The following is an 18,095-nucleotide window of genomic DNA, read 5'->3' as shown; positions in this document are numbered from 1 at the left end:
CTGTTGTGTTCGGCAGCAGTTTCTGGAGATTTTCTGCTGTGTGCAACTTCCATGAGCACAGCAAATGGAGGCGGTGAGCGTCGAGCTTCTCCTCTGAGTAAATGCCAGCAAACAGGATCCACAAATTCTCTTTATCACTGAACACAAGGGCCCTTAGGGGTGTGTGTGTGTGGAGGATATTTCTGTCTTCAAAAAAGTTGCTATTTTGTTGAATTGCTTTAATTTTTTTGGGGGGGAAAAAAGGGCCGGCTTTGCTGCAGGAGGCTGGTATTTCGTGAGAAGTAAGTGGAAGATGGAAGTCCCTGGGATGGTGGTTGCATGCTCTGGGAGTCGGGGTTGAGGTCCCCGGTCCTGGCTGGCGGCGAGGACAGTCTCGTGCCTCCCGGTGAACGGTGACTCGTGTCCAAAAAAAGATCCTGTGCTCTTCTTGGCAAAGCTTCCCCAAGGGCTGCGAAGGAGCAGCTGTGGCTCCGAGCCATCACTGCGCTCCAGGGAGGAAATCCCGGTCTTTCGGGGCAGGTGGCAAAGTGCCCGTTGATTTCTGGAGAGGGTGAGGGGTTGTCAAGGTTTTTTGAGATTTGGGTGGGTTAGGACAGCCTTAGGGCTGCTGTAGGGTTGCAATGGCTGTTTTGGGAAGGCTGAAAATAGCACTTACATTAAAGTGCCCATGGCAGAGTTGCTTGGCATACACATGTACAGCTAGTATTTCTCTGGCATTGCATGTAGGCGCTCTAGTGCCCTTCTGTGTTGCTGAAGGAGCAGAAATGTCCTGCCACAGGGATGTGATCCAGCCCCCCTGGTTGTCTGACAAAGAAATTCTTGTCGCTAAACAAAAGGCTTTCACAAGGAATATATAGAGGGCCAGAGTCTCAATTTATGCTTCTCTCCATGGGATGAGTCACTGCACTGGTTTTTAATAGAGCCCCTCTGGATTTATGTGGCTGCTGCTCAGATTGAACTCTGATCCAGCCTGTGAAATTAGATTCAGTAGCCGTTGTGCTCCGCTGCTGCCCTGCTACTTGCAGGCAGGCAGTCGCTGGTTAAAGTCTGCTTCTGGCTTTTTTCTGTGCAGGTAGCAGTTACAAAATAGGTTGTGGAGCATCCTCCTTTCGGTTTACACTGCCTGCCTGCGCCTGTTGCTGCTTGTTATTTTTAAGCAGACATCCAATACCTGCTGCCTTGTTGGCTGTGTTTCATTTAATTGAATTCAGTCCTATGTGAGAACACGCTGATAAGTCCAATCAATACCTTCAGTGAAAGTTTAGCAAGGAGGAAATTAGCGATATGACAAGTTACAAGCTAATAATGAAGTAGTTGTGATGATTTGCAATGGGAATTTTTAGTGTCGTGTCCGCCCCCCCCCCCCCCCCCCCCTCCTCCCCAACCTCTGTTGGGACTTGCATCTTTTTTTCCCCACAGTCACTGCCAGGTTCTGCTGTGAAATTCAAGAAACATGATTTGTAACACCTTTGGAGCAAGAGATGGGGATTCCCTTGGGGAGGAAAGTGAGCTGGAAGAGCTGGGGTGCCGTGGGTGGGGCGGGCGATGGAGGAGGAGGAGGAGGAAGAGAGAGAGCCGGTTTGGGGGGAGCGGGAGTGGTGCTGAGCCCTCGGATGCATACCTGCTGGTCTCCGCTGTAAGTAAACCTGCATTAAAGCAGATGAATGGAAGTCAAAAGGGGAAAGGAAATTTCTTTCCCTGTGATGCTGTTGCCTTTGATTTTTCTTTAAGTAGCAAAGGCTTATCTGCCAAATAAACCCGCTCCGTAAGAATCAGCGATGGGCAGAAACTCTTGGAATTAAAATTTGTGAGGCTTGCAGTCTGGTTCTCTGGGCTTTGCGTATCTTGTGGGGGTTTGTAAACTTTGTTTTGCTTGACAGCCTATCTGCACCTACAAGGGAGGGTTTGCCTCTGGCTAGTGTGTTTTTTGCACTAAATGAAGCAAACCACCTCCCTCCCTTCTCCCCCCCCCCCCCCCTCCTGTAAAAGCTCGTCTGGAACAGCTCATCTGTAGTACAGCAACTGTTTGTTTTTTTTTTTTTTTACCTTCTTAATTTTTTTACTGCTCCTTTTGTTTTTGTTTTTGGTGTCTTGTGTGTCTGTCTTCCATCCCCTCACGCTATCTCTCACTGTTGAATATTCAAACTCTTGATCTGCACATGGGCTAAAAATTATTATTGCTTTGAACTTATAAATGAAGTAAGTGAATTCCCACATCCACCACAGGAAAGGAAAATATTCAGTTTGAAATATAATTCGGAGCCTATAGGAAAATGCATCTGACGAAGTTTGTGCTAATTCTATAGCATCAGCTCTGTTATCATCAGGAGTATTGCATGTAAGTTCTGTATTTTAATAGTAACGCAGTATGGCTAATTAGTTTGAAGGCTCTTTGAAGAAGCCGATGTATTGACTAAATAAGCTCTTATTTTTCAAAGCAACTCAAGGCACTCTTAATTTACGGAGCAGATAGTCGTAAAGCTGCCTTCGGTTTGGCGTGCTAGGAGCCCCTGTGAAGCCCGAGTGTGCTTGCCGTCAAGATTCCTCCAACGCTGTCTGCTAGGATTGGTGTCAGTGTGCTCCAGGGAGGTTTCTGGGTCTTTGGCACAGTAGCACAGCACAAATTTGTGCCACTGGGCTGGATGTGTCCGGGAGGAGGGTGTCGTGTAATGAATGCTCCCGCGCCACTGCAATCAGTGGCAGTATTGCCAATCTCCTCGCTGTTTGCAGGCAGGTTCAATCCAATAATGAAGAGCAGCTTTGAGTTTCTAACCAGATGACATAGCTAATCCTGAAGCGTGTATAAAGCGGCCATAGTTATTAGGAGATTTGTGGCTTTGAAAGTTCGGATTCCCTTAGTGCAGTTTGTTAATGGCAAGGATTTGCGCTAAGTGAATAATAGATGAAAGTCATCAAAAGGCTTACAGGGGATTTCTTGTGACGCGGTGCTGGTCTGTCTCATGCCAGTGCTGGAGATTTCTGGGCGGATCCTAAAAATAAAAATTAAAAAAAAAAAGGGTGTGGGGGGGAGAGAAAGAAAAAAAGGACAGCGGTTCCATATTTTGTGTCTCTCTGGGAAATGGAGTCGGTGGTGTGATGTGTTGGGAGCTACAGCCACAGTGCAGAGCAATGTGTGCTTAATTCCCCCGGCTCTGGCTTACTCCTGTGGTGACAGAGCCCCGGCAGCGAGCAGATGCTTCACAGCCCCAGGGTCTGGCAGGAGGGGAAGGGGTGGCCATGGCCATCTCCTCTTCTGCACCATGTGAGCAGGGCTGCTGCAGCACCTCCTTGTCACCTGGCATGGCTCTTCGCTGGGGCAGAGGCTCTGCGGTGCTCCTGGGGCGGTTTTTACCTGCAAAGGATGGAGGCTGCCAGCCCCCAGGACCATGGCACCAAGTGTTTCTGCAAGCTGGGAGCCGCTGGGCAGCAATCACGAGGGGCTCTGTAATTCTGTGTGATGGGGTGGGATCTTTTCCCCATCATGGCCCTCCTTCAGGACTGTTCCACCTTCATCAGGAGGGTGTCCCAATATTTGTGCCGAGGACTCCTTTCAATGGGGGACGTGAGTGACGATGCAGATAGTAACTCCACCCTGGTGAGACCCCACGTGGAGTATTGCATCCAGCTCAGGGGTCCCCAACATAAGAAGAGCATGGACCTGTGGGAGTGGGCCCAGAGGAGGGCCACGAAGATGGTCAGAGGGATGGAACACCTCTCTGATGAGGGCAGGCTGGAGAAGAGAGGAGACCTTGTAGCCCCTTCCTGCAGGGGACTACAAGAGAGATGGGGAGGCACTCTTGATCAGGGAGTGGAGCGATAGGATGAGAGGTAATGGTTTTAAACTGAATGAGGGGAGATTTAGATTAGATCTTAGGAAGAAATTCTTTCCTCTGAGGGTGTTGAGGCACTGGAACAGGTTCCCCAGAGAAGTTGTGCATCCCCTATCCATGGAGGCGTTAAGTGCTGGGTTGGATGGGGCTTTGAGCAACCTGGTCTAGGGGGAGGTGTCCCTGCCCATGGCAGGGGCGTTGGAACTAGATGATCTTTAAGGTCCCTTCCAACCCAAACCATTTTCTAATTCTGTGCCTTTACCTCCTTCTGTGTCTTGACCAGTCGCTGGGCTGGGCTCCTCACAGTCACCTTTTGGGTGGCAGCATCAGTCCCTGCTCAGAGGCTGGGTCAGGGCTGCAGGAAGCTCCTTCCTCAGCCCATGGGGACAAGAAATCGATTAAAAACCCCTCACTGTTTTTGTGGTGTGTTGGTGGTGTGAGGGGTCCCAGGGACGTTCTTAGGCAGAAACATTGTGGGGTGGTATCCCAGCATAGGATGGAAGGTGGGAGCTTGCAGTCTCCATTTGTTTTTTAATTAAGAAAAACTGATTAGTACATGCTTTTTCCCTCTACTGTCATGTCCCATGTTGGGTTGCAAATGTGTTAGAATCCGACAACACCTAATGAAGTTGCAACTTGGGACAAATCCTGATGCGTTTTGGCTGCAGCAGCAGCAGCTTCTGGGGGCTGATTTGCTGCTGGGAAAAGCTGGTTACGTGAAGAGATGCAGAAGGCAGAGTCCCATCCGCTGTTGCCCTGACTGTTAAAATAACGCTGCGGGGGGCTGTGCTGCCCACAGAAGGCAGTTTCTGGGGTGGCAGCCCCCCTTGTAGCCAGCCAGAGGGATGCCCATATATTTGTAGCTGGTGGAGCAGTTAAAGCAGGCGGCAGAATCTGTGTTAAATCCAGAAACTTCACTGTGTGCAAAGCGTTGGTTGGGAAGTTGAAATCATCTGCCAGCACTAATCCACTGGCCCTCTGAGGAGGGCACGTCTGGCTTGTTTGTGTTGCAAAACCGAGTGAAAGTTAGGAAATGTTTATGGTTGCTGCCATGCGTGTTCGTTAATTCTTCTCCCTTTTGGCCTCGTCCAGGCTCGCTGTGGTAAAAACAGAAAGTGAGGATGTAATTAGAAGCTGGTTTATAATGTGAGCATCCAAGGAAAGAGGCAAACGTGCTACAGACGGGCGCCTGTGTATCTGGCATTGCCCAGCTCCTGCCTTTGCAGACGGGTTGGTTGCAGAGTCCCGGCCGCAGTGCCTAAAATTACTCGGGTTTGGGGGCAGTGGTCTCGGTGGGGGTGTCCTCCTGGGGGCGGCTGTCACCCGGCCGGGGGTGATTTCCTCCGCCCGGGTTGGTGCCAGCCTCAGCAAGTTGGTAGTTGCTCGTGTTTTGCTGGTGGATCTGCCTCCGCCTGGGAATCCTGGGCATCCGTGAGCAAAGGGCTTGAATTCAAAGCCAGGGCACTTGCCTGGGCAAAAATAACCCCGGCCCCGTCGCCGGGGAGCTCGGATGGGAAATGTTTGTCCTCCTGGGGAACTGTAAAACTGAATGAGTATTGGCATGGTTTGCTTGTTTTGGAGAGGGCGAGTCCTTTATTCTGGCCGAACGTCAGGAATATCAAAGATGTATTTAGGCAGTGGGAGAGGAAGGGTTTGGTGTGACTGACGGAAACTGTTGAGCAAGAGAGACGGTGCTTTGTGCGGGGTTATTATGGTTAGAACCTGTCGCAGCATGCAGAGGAAGCACGGTTCAGCAAGCCCATAGTCAGCGCCGAAAGCACTTCATCCCCGGGATTTACTGTGTGCGCAGCCTGTCGCCAGGGCCGAGAACAAAGTAGCGATGTTAAATAGCTAAATAAACCTCCTGTCCCCGCAGGCGATGGTCCTCAAAGACAAAAATGCCCTGTGCGAGAGTGGCTGCCGGTGAGGTGAAGCGCTGGTGGCCTCCCTGGGAGGGGTGGGCTGGCGTGGTCCACTCTGGTACGGTCCATGAGGGCGGCGATGGGCAAGGGCATCGCAGGGAGCACATTGAGCCCCTCACCACAATGGGCATGCTTGTGGAAAGTTCACTCCTTTCCCCTTCTTCCTTGGGCCTCCTGCAGCTCGAAATCTCTCCTAAAGTCACAAAAAGTGATGTATGTGGGGGTGCATTTGTATGTATGAGTTTAGGCTCTTTTTTTTTTCCATTATGAAGGTTTTTTTACAGTGTTGTCTAATCATACTTTCAGACGTTTCCCCTGCTCTGGCGGAGAGTTAGGGTTTCTTTTTTGCTGTTAGTAGGGAGCTGAATTTCTCATCTCACATACGTGTTCCTAGCTTTGTGAGCTTCGTGGCCAAATCACGAGATCCGAGGATGCTGCATGACAGGCGTTGCTCCCCCTTGGTAAGGAGGGAGCAGCTGATGAAGTAGCTACCCCTCCCAGTATTAGGAAGAATCCTGGAAAATACTCAAAACCGAGCGGTCTTTTGAAGGCGAATAGCCCTTGCTGATAAAATTGGGCCCCTCAAATAAATCTGAGGGATGTGAGTTTGTTCCTTCCCTATCTGCCCCCCAGCAGTTGCGGGGTTATTTGAAGCCTGGCCTCCCTCTGTTAATAGGGCTCCTCTCAGGAGCTCAAGTAAGCTTGCAAAAGCATTGGAAATAAGTCTCTTCTAACCCGGCATACCGCTTCCTGTTGTAAAATAGACTTGATTAAATTTTCTGGCTCTCCCTTTCATTGCTTGCAGACATCCAAACCCTTCACTTCTCAGTGGAAAGAGGTACTTCGGGAATTACAACTAATGTTGAAACCTAAAGAATGTGGTTTCCCAAAACAATGTTGCAGATTTTTTGGTGTGTTTTTCTTTCTTTGTGTTTGTTTTGGTTTGTTTTTTTTTCATTTAATATATCATTGCTAAACTTTGCTGCTGGAATAAAAGCTCTTTCAGTGAGATGTAATTTTTAGCCTCTCTTTTGGACATTTGTGATAATTCCTGCACAGGGAAAGATAGGAATTTTTATCCCAAGGTGGTGACCCCCAGCCTGGTCGGCCTGACAGACCTGCAGCACATTGGTGTGGCTGCGAGTCGGAGCCAACAAGCCCTGTGGCTAGCGCTCCCTGGCGCTGGGGCCACCATCCAGCCCCCGTGGGCTCACAGACCTCCCAATGGGCACCTTCGCACCACGGAGTCGTCGTGGTCACCCGTGGGCATTTTCTGTGGCACCTTCCCTGGGTGCTGCATCTGTGCAAAAATCCTGGATTATGATAACAAATATCTCCCACGCTGAGCTTCTCATTCAATTTTGAGTACCAACCATTTCTCTCAGGTTAAATCTGCTCCCGGCTGTCATTGCTGCCTGGTGCGATTGGAAACCGGGGGCAGAATTAGATTTGCAGGGAGAAAGAGGGAAGGATGTGAGCTGGATGCTTGTAAATAAGTGGTTTTAGAGGAGTGATCCTAAAATAGCCTGGACTAAAGGTGAAGAGAGAAGTAGGGTGTTGAGGTGTGAAACGCCGTGATAAGCTTTGGGCGCTCAGGGTGAAGTGGGCGAAGCGTTGCACACTTTGTACGTGGGTCACACGCGGATGGGTTTTGACCCCTGCCTTGATCCTCCACGTGGGGCACGTGTAAATCACCCTTGGGTGATTTACTTCATGTTCTGCAGATGTGAACTTGTCTGGGCTTCCCGGTACGGAGTGATTCTCGCACCTCGGGAGGAACAGCGCGGAGAAGGAAAAGCCACTGCCGTGCGGGGCTGCAGATTTTCAGACAGAGAGCACTCATGCAAATCAACCTGCAATAAAGTAAAATTTTTTATTTTGACACTTTCTCTCAGTTTGGAAGTCAAAGTTCTGGGGCCTCTGTGATTCTGCGACATTTCTGAGACTTGTTGTCTAATTTGGAAGTATTGCTTTAAAAAAAGCCATGCATCTGAACTGATGATAACAAGCTGCCTCTCTGCAATTAACAGCAGCAGTGAAAACATTTTGAGCGCTGCCCTGTAACTTACAGCAACGACTGCAAAAAATAAATGGGAATTTATTTGTATTCCAGTGTGTGTGCTGGGCCTGCTCTGCAAGCGAGTCTTGTCTGCTTGGGTCCTTGCCCTCCTTGTAAAGCAGAAAATCATGCGTGGACCTAATTGGTGACAGTGCTGGTCTTTGCAGACTTCCTCTGGGTGAATACATTGGGAATACTCTTCGTTAGGGGCGTGGAGTAATTACCCCATGTCTGTCTTAGGCAGTAGGGTAGCCCAAAGGGGAGGGGGTCTGTAGGATGAAGCTGCTCAGACCTGACCTCCACATTATAGTTATTTTGGGGGTCACTTTGGATTAGCTTTAGTGAGGTCCCACGGACCAAACGCTGATGGGCATTCATCTGGAGCATACCCAAATCAAGACACTCTGGAAAATTTTTTGGTAAAAGTGGAGCAAGGGGAAAGTTTCTCTACTGTTGGCAGCGGTAGTGTTTGGGTATGGATGTGGATTTAGGGGGGTGACTGCACTCATTCACCCGTGTTGTAGCTTCACTACCAAGGGGAATGAATCAACCAAGTATAGTTGGTTGCCCTGTCCTCCCGGGGAGAGCCTGACCACCTCTGGGCTCCTAGAGGAAGATAAATTGATGCCTTCTTTGGCAAAAGTGTAGAGAAGGTGTACAACTCGACCTCACTCCAAGCTCTTGAGAAGAGAGCACTCGCATAGAGAGCGATTGGGAATGAAGAGCAATTGCATAGGACACCGAACAAAAAGCTTGTGCTTGTATCGCCTGGAGCTTCAAGAGCCTGAGTGTCTCCAGAAGGGCAGGAAATCGTCGTGGCGGGAGAAACTGCGTCTGAACAGCAGTAACACAGCCTGTGTCACGGGGTAATTGCAGGTGCTAACGCTCAGTTGTAACTCGATGTCATTTTTGGCCTGTTGCAGCAGAGGTAGAAAGCTGGTATTTATAATTTATTTATTTATTTATTTATTTATTTTAAACTGATAACTAGTCATTTTAAATTGCTCGGTTTTCTCATAACTGGAAGTGCTATTTGTGAGCAAGGCCATGTATGCGGTGAGCTGTCTGCGTGCAGCAGAGCTAGGAGCTAACAGACGGGAACACGCAGTGCCATGGTGGTTGGACTGGATGAGACCACTTCTGTTCGTACGCCCTGCCGCTAAACAAGGAACGAAGAGAATTTGTCTCCTTCATACCCATTAGTCTGTATCTAGGACCCAAACCCCAAAAGCACCACGTACATGTGTCTCTTGGGACTTTCAGATGCAGTTGTGGGACTTGAGTGTTTAGTAAGATCAGGTCCTTTGTAAAGTCCAAAATCTCTGCTGTCTAAATGCAATGTCGCTCCTCTGTTCTGCTAGCACAGCCAGTAAATCAGCGAATCCCAAAGGACTTTATGTTGTCCCTTGGGAGCAGATGGCTGCAGTTGCATGATCTGTTAGGCTTAGGATGTCTGTCAGAGCTTGGGGGGTTCCCTCGGCGTGGAGAAGCTGTGCAGCTCCTCAAGTCATCCTCTTCAGATGTCTGTTCTGGCCGGGGGGGAAGGTTCGGTATGGCTGCTCATGTCCTTCATCCACGTGCTAGGTGTTTTGGAGGTCCCTGCTCTTGTGGGGGTCCCCTGCTTGTCACTCTCACAAGGCTTGGACTGGCTCCTGAGGCATCTCTACAACGTGCTGGGCAGAAACGCCTTTTTTTGTGCAGCGCCAGCATAACTGCAGTGATCTAGCCTGTCTTCTTTCCACGCCAGCGATGGGGGTGCGATTCAGCTGGGCTTCATTGTCTGCGGCGAGGATGCCTGTCCTTTCAATTGTAGAATTTAGGTATGAATGCCCTTCAGCCGACGCCAGGCGGTGCTTCCGTCTGCACCCTCCCTGCAACTCCCTTCCCTGGGGCTGCCACGCACGCCCTGCTCAGCCCTACCGAGCAGAAGCCTGGTCCCCGGCCACCACCAGCCTCCTCTTCTCCTGTCCCTGCCTCCACGCTGCTGTGAGGAGGGCAGAGAGCTGGGCTGGGTTTAAACTCGTCATCTTGAGGTCCAAGTTTTGGAAAGTTCGCTTTGGCTGGGTTAGTTGAAAGCTGGATCGGTTCCCTTTTTGGGTTTGTTTGTACTGTTGGCCAAATGACTGTTCGTACTGTTGGCCAGATGACTGTGCTAGCACCTGAGCAGGATACGGGGTGGGAGGAAAGCTGTGGTGGTGTTTGGTGTTGCCTGATCCCACATGTGAGGTGTTTGTGAAACTGTAATACTTAAAGCCAGTGGCTGCACCACCTCAGACCTTGCAGCAACTCTGTGGGGTAAGACATGTTGTTGGCCCTGTTTTCTTCGTGGAAAGACTTGCCTGGGGCGCTGCAAGGGATCTGCAGCACAGCAAGGGAAAAAGAATTCAGTTCTCCCGAATTCAAAGCCGCATCGTTGCACCAATACCAGGTAGAGTGAGGTGTCTCACCAGGCTTTAGTCATGGTCCTGTGTTGCAAGGCTGAGCTGAATCCCATCTCCCAGGAAAAGACGCAAGGAGACAGTGAGTCCACAAAAACATAGCAGCTATCCTTCCTCTGCTCCCTTTCCACCTTTCCTGAGAGTTCAGGATTTCATGGTGGGCAGAGAGGTCTCGCTTGGGGTCTCCTGCCAGCCCTGCCAGAGGGGTGTTTGCCCAGGGGCTCTGGCAGACTTCAGCGGTGTTCCTGTTGGTTTGAAATACTTGGAGGTTTGGTTTCTCTGATGAGCAGCGAAGAGCAGACCTTTCCACGTCTGTTTGCTGCTACCATTTGCTTCTCTGAGATGTTGTTGCGGTGTGGGTGGTGTTGTGTTGTGTTGTGTTGTGTTGTGTTGTGTTGTGTTGTGTTGTACAGACTGACGGCAGCCAGCCTGCAAGCAGCTCGAGCATCGCCGCCCTGAGCACCAGCACTGTGATGCTCAAAGCTACAGGCAGTTCGAATCCAGGGGAGGATTAAGTCTAATCAGCACCAAACATGGTTATACCAGCTTATAAAAGGCCACAGAAACGTACCTTGAAATTTAACTTCCAAATTCGCTTTTCCTTCAAGATTTGAGTAGGTCTAGTTGCATTCCTTGCCATAAATTTAATAGTGAAAAATATGCCATAGGCAAAAAAGACCGCATTCAGAGCTCTGTCCTCCAGAAAGCCACCACTTTGGCTGTCCTGAGGAAGAGCTGGTGTGAGTTAGAGAGCCACAGCCGCTGTGAGGCTCGGGGAGGTGCTGCTTAACCTCTGCCGCGAGCTGAGGGCTGCTCATCCTCGAGAGGGAGATGGGAGCCCTACCCCAGGTCTCTCAAATGCGCACCCTGGGTGTGATTAGTCTCTCGGCCCCGTGACTGAGTTTTCCTTTGCCCTGTCTGCCTTCCCTCCTCCTGTTATTAAGGCAGGCAGAGAACATCGCGTCCCTTGCCCGTGCCATCGCTTGCAGAGCCCGGGGCAGGAAGGGGCTTGTCGGTGACGAGGCGCTGGATCGAGCGCGTTCCTGGTGTGCTGTAGCTCTGTGCCCACAAGAGTATGTTGAAGCAGCAGCTGGGTTTTCCAAGGCTTTTGCATTCTGCTGGGATAAATTGTGGTTGGAGAGCTTGGTCCCGTGGGGAGGCGGAGGAGAGGGCTGGCCCTGGGGTGTCCCTGCAGCCCCAAGGAGGGGAAACCTCCTGAAAGCTCGGCTGCAGCAATGTTTGCCCCAGACTTTGTAGCTCAGCGTTTTCCTTTGCCTGCACGCATTAAGACTTGACTACCGCCCAAAGACACGGCAATCTGTGAAAAGTACCCCCAGTGCTTGCCAAAATCTGTCCTCAGTGGGCTGGGCATTCTCACATGGTGAGGGTTTCATGAGGAGCTGTGTGCCCTTCCATCAGTCACTATCTGTTAGTCATTAATTTGCCCTGCCTTACCTGAAAAGCAAGTTAGCTCGTTTCCTGGTGTCATAGAGAGATGGTTTGTTAAGTTTAGCTTTTAAGTCCCCCTTGGGGCTGGAGGTTTGAGTTCTGCGAGGATCCGCACTGCCCTTCATCTTTCCAGCCAAAAAAAGATTGAGTTTCAAGATGTTTTTCCATGCCAGAGTCTTTCAGAGAAGAGTATAAAAATTAGTGGCTTGTCTGTCCTGCTAAGGACAGGTCCCGGGCCGGGGGGGCCAGGCGGGGGCTCTGGAAGCGGTTGTCTCAGCTGAGGTTTCTCCTCCATGCCCCAGCGAGCTGCACGATGGGCTGGTTGGCGAGATGTCAGTGATGCTCTGCCTGTATCATTTCCAAAGCACTTTCTGATCTATCAGGATGAAAGGTTCTGGAGAAATGCTAAATAGTAGTATTAGTGTACAATAAACATACTTCTTCAATATTTCTGATCCTAAAGTGGATCCAGATGCTTTCTTATGGCTGCTGGGTCTGCTTTGGTTTTTTTATTGTAGCTCAGTGTGGCCGTCTGCATTTGTTCAAGTGAGATGGGATGTGACAGAGAGCTTGTCACAGCGTGCTCTTGTCAAGTCTGTAAACCTTTATATTTATACGTGCACACACACAAATATAATATACATAAATGAAAAAATGACTGGCTTACTTTAAGACACTGTTTGCGAGTCTGACACTTCATAAGTGTGCCAAGGAACTTGGAATAAACTCAGGGAGTTTATCGTTTTTTATGATCACAGCAATCAGTTCAGCTGTGTAGGAGAGAGATGGGATTTGGCTGGATAACTCAAAGTAGTCTCCAAAGGAAGTGGACGTGTCCATCTCTTCATAGCTCTGATACAAAAAGAGTATTAAATGCCCCTTGATACCAGCCGCCAGTTGTGTTTTCCAACCTGTGGTTGAGCTTTGCAAGGGGTAACTCTCCCGCTCTTGTTTCAAGTGTAAAATAGTTTCCCCCCTGGTTTTAAGGATTATTAACATTTTCACGGTTTCTCCCCCACGGAGAAGAACAAGTCTTCCCTACAGCTTAAGGCTGGCGTTTCATATGGGCTGGGGTTTTACCAGAGCTGGTGCCAGGGTGAGATCGAAGCGGCAGGAGCAGCCGGGTGGTCGGTCCTTCTGAGGACACCGGTGGGAAAGGTTTCCATGCCGATGTTTTGGTGGTGTGTTAGACCCTGCTTGGGGAGATGCCGTGGCAGCATCTGGGGGACTCCAAGCTGTGCCGAGGAGAGCTAACACTACCTTGCAAAGACAGAAAGTGTGGATGGGTATTTTGCTGATAAAATGTTTTGTTTTGGTAACTAATACTAATAGATGGACGATCAGCTGGTAAAATCTCTTGCATTCCTAAAATCTGTGATAATAGGACTTGTAACCTGTTGTCATTTGCTGGCATTAGGAGTAGCTTCCCAAGGTTTCTTAGCTGGTGTACCAGATCCAGGGCTTTCACCAAATCCTACTCCAACCCCTGCCAACCAGAACGGGGAATAGGAAGTTTTATAGTCTCAGTTTTCAACAAATTTGGATCAGTCAAAGCTGCATGAGGAATATTTTTGCTCCATGCAAGCTGAAGACCGTGTTCAAACTAAGTGACAACTTGGGGGTTGCAGCTGATGCCCCATGTCGGTGCCGAGAGCCGTGTAGGCGCATTAGCTCTGGTTCTGCCCTGCCTGAGACATCGTTGGTGTATTGGTTGCTAAAATCGCTGAGAGAGCTCTACAGGGACCACATCTGAAAAAAGGCTTGTCTGTGTTGCGCACGCTAAACCCCCTGAGAAGTGGGATTTTGGGACCTGTCTAGCTTTTACACAATTTTCTGCAGTCCAGAGGGTGTATAATTATATTTTTTTGAATCCATCTCATTATTCCTTTCTGGCATGGGATGTTCCTGGATTGGTAGAAAGTAATTAAAAATCTGAAGGTTCTCACTCATTTAATACAACCTTTTCTGTCTTTTGTCCAGTGTTGGGAACTTGCTGTGCTTCCACGGGTTTTTTTTTTTTTTTTTGGTTTCTTACTTACATAGGGGAAGAAATGGCAGAGGAAAAGGAAGCCAGCTAAGTAGGCAGCATGTACTTGGCCAAACTTTAAAGTGGCGCAGGCTCGTTGGCTAACAGCAAATGACCACAAATTCTTGGTATATTAGTTTCTTATCTTGTCATAGGAGTTCGGTGTTACACCAGCGCTGTTTTTCCAACACATGGGGTGCCTGGTCTTTACTTTGAAACAAACTCTGAGATAACGATGCCACTTATTGCATCGCTGGTACCAGCTGGTTTCACCCTGTCCGGAAATACCTGACATCATCTGGTGTATGCGATCACTCGCTGCCATGCGAAGGTAATTGCTCACTGACCCAGAGAAGACATTTCTGGTTGTTGTGTGTGGTTTTTCTTTTTTTTTTTTTTTTCTTTTTTTTCTTTTTTTCCCCCCTGGAAACTTATTGTGTGCTTTGAACTGCCGAGAAGTACTCAAGAAGACATAAACCCGTGAGTTACTACAGGCTGCACGCCTGGAACATGCAGGCCATCTCCAGACATATGGAGTAAATCAGCACGGCTCCGCTGACTTCGGCGCAGCTGCGGCTATTACTGCTGGCTGTAACCCTGCTCCAGACTGTAGGGGTGGTTGTTGATCGACAGTGGAGAATAAAAAAAAAACACATCCCTTCTTTATTCCCTTTTTGTAGCTTTGCACTTCATGAACAGAATAAATGTGCTGCAAGTGGAGGTGAAACCATGAATTATTTTTGCCTCCATAAAATTACTTTATTTGGACGTATGCTAAGTTCCCTCTCATTCCACTTGGTTCCTGAATCAAGTAGTTGATTAATGCACGCACTTTGTTACTGGCACTCAGAAATACATCGGTGATTAGTTCAGAGATAGAGATCGGTGGTTTAAAAAAAACCCCACATACGTGCACCTGCACAAAAAAACAAGTCAGGCAGAACTGACTGCCTGAAAACAGGGTGGGCAGCACCCCTGTAAGCCACAGGACTGTGGGAAGAGGAGCTGCTTTTCTGTTTTCCGTGTGCCAGGAGAAGCAGTGCTATCAGGCTTATGTATGATGGATCAGAGTGCAGTGGTATTGCTGCAAGCAAAAGTCATGAATTTTAATCAACTTTACTGGCTGCCTTGAAATTTGAGTTGAAAGATAAATGTGAAAAACAGGCAGCCCATATTGTTTCTGGAACAAAACTGCCCCTTTTCTGTTGATTAAAAGAATTTTTCTTTTAACGTGATAATCAAAAATACTTCCATCTTAGTTCTGGAATTTTTTTTAGGCTAACCCTTCGGGTCCTGCCAGCCCCTTGTGCCTCCCTCAGCCAAGTGTCACCTCGTGGCCACCCAGATGGTGGCTGACCTTGGCTGCAGAGGCTTTCCAACCAGCGGGGCTCACTGGCTGTTTGCTTTCAGCTGTTTCAAAAAAGATGGGTTTCGGGCTTTTAAGTATTCTCAATGTTTAAAAAAAAAAATAAAGACTTGGCTGGTGAAAACTGCTGAGTGGACTGTCCAGGGAGTTGGAATCCAGTTTATATTCATTGGGGAAATTTGGCACGGCCAACATACTGGTCCTTCCCCTCTGTTGCTCCAGGGCTGCTTTTAAGGTTCTGTAGTTGCCATATTAATTTGGGTATCGGTCTTTCTAATTAAATACAAGTGATTTGAATGCCCACGTTGTCTGGTGGGGATTGCATCTAAGCTTTGGAAAGAAGTGGACTGAAGCTACCAGCTTGTGCCCCTGGACAGAAACACACACCCATCGTCTTATTTCCAGCCACCGCCAGACTGGTCCGGGGTACTTTGAGTAATTGAGAGTGTTTTCCTCGCTCCTCTGTACAGAAGTTTCCTTCAGGGGTTATCATAGCTGCTTTTCCTGTTTTGCCATTAAGTCAACTCTGTGCAGGAATAACTTTGAAGGGTTGTATTTAAGGCCAAACAACTTTTAAGAAAGGGAAGGGGAAAATAAGCCTGCAAGCACCAGGGAGGGGTAAAAAAAAAGGGTGGAAGACTCCTGAGTCGCTCCTCCTCTCTCAACCACAAGTGCTGTGTTATTTTCTCTTAGTATCTTCCATGGTTCAGCTCCACACCTAGTTTCTCATCTCCTCTGATAGCTGCAGGTTCAGCAACTGCTTTGTATTAGCGAATAGTTCATTGCAGATGCAGCAGAGGCTTATTTGATGCTCTGGGAAATTCTTGCTGCTTTCACTAGTGAGAAAGGCAATATATTTTGGGGGCCTAAATTGGTGTGAAAGGGCACATACAAACCTGCTAAGTACAAATTCCAGCTTGTTTCTACTCTCAGTTGGTTACACCCTTGGCTCGGAACCCAAATATTTCAAGAATTTGGGTTGAGGTATATGCTTTCCCAAAAGAGGCATGAAGTTAGATTCCCCTTTTGCATCAGTGGGTGCAGTTTCTGTAAGGTCACCAAGTATTCGCTTGAAGCAGAAATGTCAACTCCTTCAAGGCATGTCCAGAGACTTTGAGGAGGGGAGGTGATGCTTTGCTCTGCTATGGGAACCTGGTGGCTGCTCCTTGCACGGCTGAGATGACTTGGATCTTGCTTTGGTTGGAATATGCTTGCTATAAAGGAAACCCACCTTATTTTCGTGTCCCTTATGGGAGCCGGGATGCCTTATAGTGCCACGCGTTGCTGTACTGAGGCCATTGACACTACGCCTGCCTTCATCCCAGTGGCTGGTTTTTTATATTTTTTTTTTTCCCCCTGGGGCTCTCAAAGCATGTACGTACGCCGAAGCGGAAGATTAGTTTCACTACGGAGGATCATTTCAGATGCAAATGCTCTATGGGCTGCTGCACAAATGAAGCCTGCCTGATTTTTAATTTTTTAAAAATTCTATTTATTTACTTTAATGCCCCACTGGAAACACTCTCTGCTTTGCTTTGCTTTGCTTGCTCCACCTTTCCATGTTCCTGTGCTGCGGGTCTGGAGGTTGGGGTGGTAGGAACCTGTCTGGTGGCATTTACCAGTTGTATTACACCACGGTGGGATCAGCCTGGATGGCTGGTAGGGCTGTTACGATGCCTGATGGTATTCCTGATGTGATTTCCCTCTTAATGCTGAAGGAAGGGAGCATTTGCCGATGCCTCGAGGTGCCCTAATGCATCCAGGCACCAGGTCCTCGGCTGCCCGAGCAGGTGGATGAAGGTCACGGGATGCAGGGCTGGGGTGATGGGGTGGAATGCGGGGCGAGCAGCCGGTAACCCCTGTGCATCCCTTTCCTTGCAGTTACCTGGCCGAGCAGTGCTGGAATGGCGGCTTCGTCTACCTGATCATGTTGCGCCGCATCAAGCGCAAAGCCCCTCTTCCTCCCTCCAACGGCAACAACAGCAACAGCTGCGACCCCAAAGCCAAGCCCAGCCCCGAAGCCGGCGACAGAGCCGCTCAGAATGGGAAGAGGACCAGGAAGTTTGGGGTCATCACCAGAACACCGGGGAGCAAGGAGAGCAAAGAAAAGCTGGGCTCGGAGCACGGGAACGGGCACTGCACCCCGATGGAGGTGGAGGTTGCTCAGCCGGAGACCTCCGAAGCAGAAAGCAACGGGGAAGAGCAGCTTCAGGGACAAGGGGGACAGTACCGGTGCCGGCTGTCAGATGGTGGGGTGCCGGACATTGGTGACCAGTCTGCCCAGGTATGTTTGCTTTGGGGTTTTTCTAGAGAAGCAAGCAGCAGGTGTGCAAGCGAGCTAAAGGAATTTCTCAAGCTATTTCCTTGGTTTTCGTGCACCATCCTTGGTGCCTGTGGGATGGACAACACAAGCTGTTGGGGTGCTGGGACACAGGATGGGGTGCAGAACAGCGGGGCAGGATGGTTAGGGAGTTAAAAAATAATTGTGAGAAATCTCTGTCACGCTCCATCTGTGATGAAGGGGAAGGTCCTTATATCTCTCACCTCTCAGGGCTGGCCTCAGGATTTGTTCTGTTGAGACAACTGGTGACCTTACGACACCAGGGCAGGAGGTGTCAGTGGAAGACCGTCATTTTGTCCTTTGGGGCTTCATATTTAGCTCTCTCTGAGCTTGATGCACCAGACCGCGGTGCATTTATTTGTGTTACAAAACTTGTTTGGCCAGTGTTTGGGCACCACATGGAAGTTATTGTGAATTTTGCTCCGAGTTGATGAGATGGACGATTTGTTAATGTTTGGGACGACAGTGATATTGAGGCTTTCATTGCTTCTCTCTTCATCCTGATGGAGATCTTGGGGTTTGTTGCCTGGCTAGAATTGCAGTGTTGTTGGATGGAGAAAAATAACCCGAGCCTTGGTCAGGTTTCAGTGTGCATCCATCACCAGATGAGCTGTCTGCCCATCTTTCCAGAGACACTGATAGTATAAACAGATGAACGCTGCTG

The 18,095-nt window shown here is 49.1% G+C and overlaps 1 protein-coding gene across 1 annotated transcript in view; it reads left to right on the top strand.

Annotated features, from left to right (window-relative positions):
- Window positions 1-18,095, top strand: part of PDZD2 (PDZ domain containing 2) — a 143,355-nt gene that overhangs the window by 59,648 nt on the left and 65,612 nt on the right. The window contains exon 2 of the mRNA XM_074166507.1: window positions 16,972-17,374. Within this exon, the coding sequence (XP_074022608.1) occupies window positions 16,972-17,374 (403 nt within the window). The remainder of the gene's footprint in view (window positions 1-16,971; window positions 17,375-18,095) is intronic.

The sequence above is a fragment of the Numenius arquata genome, chromosome Z (assembly GCF_964106895.1).
Source record: "Numenius arquata chromosome Z, bNumArq3.hap1.1, whole genome shotgun sequence".
NCBI lineage: Eukaryota > Metazoa > Chordata > Aves > Charadriiformes > Scolopacidae > Numenius > Numenius arquata.
This window is presented reverse-complemented; position numbering and strand designations above follow the sequence as displayed.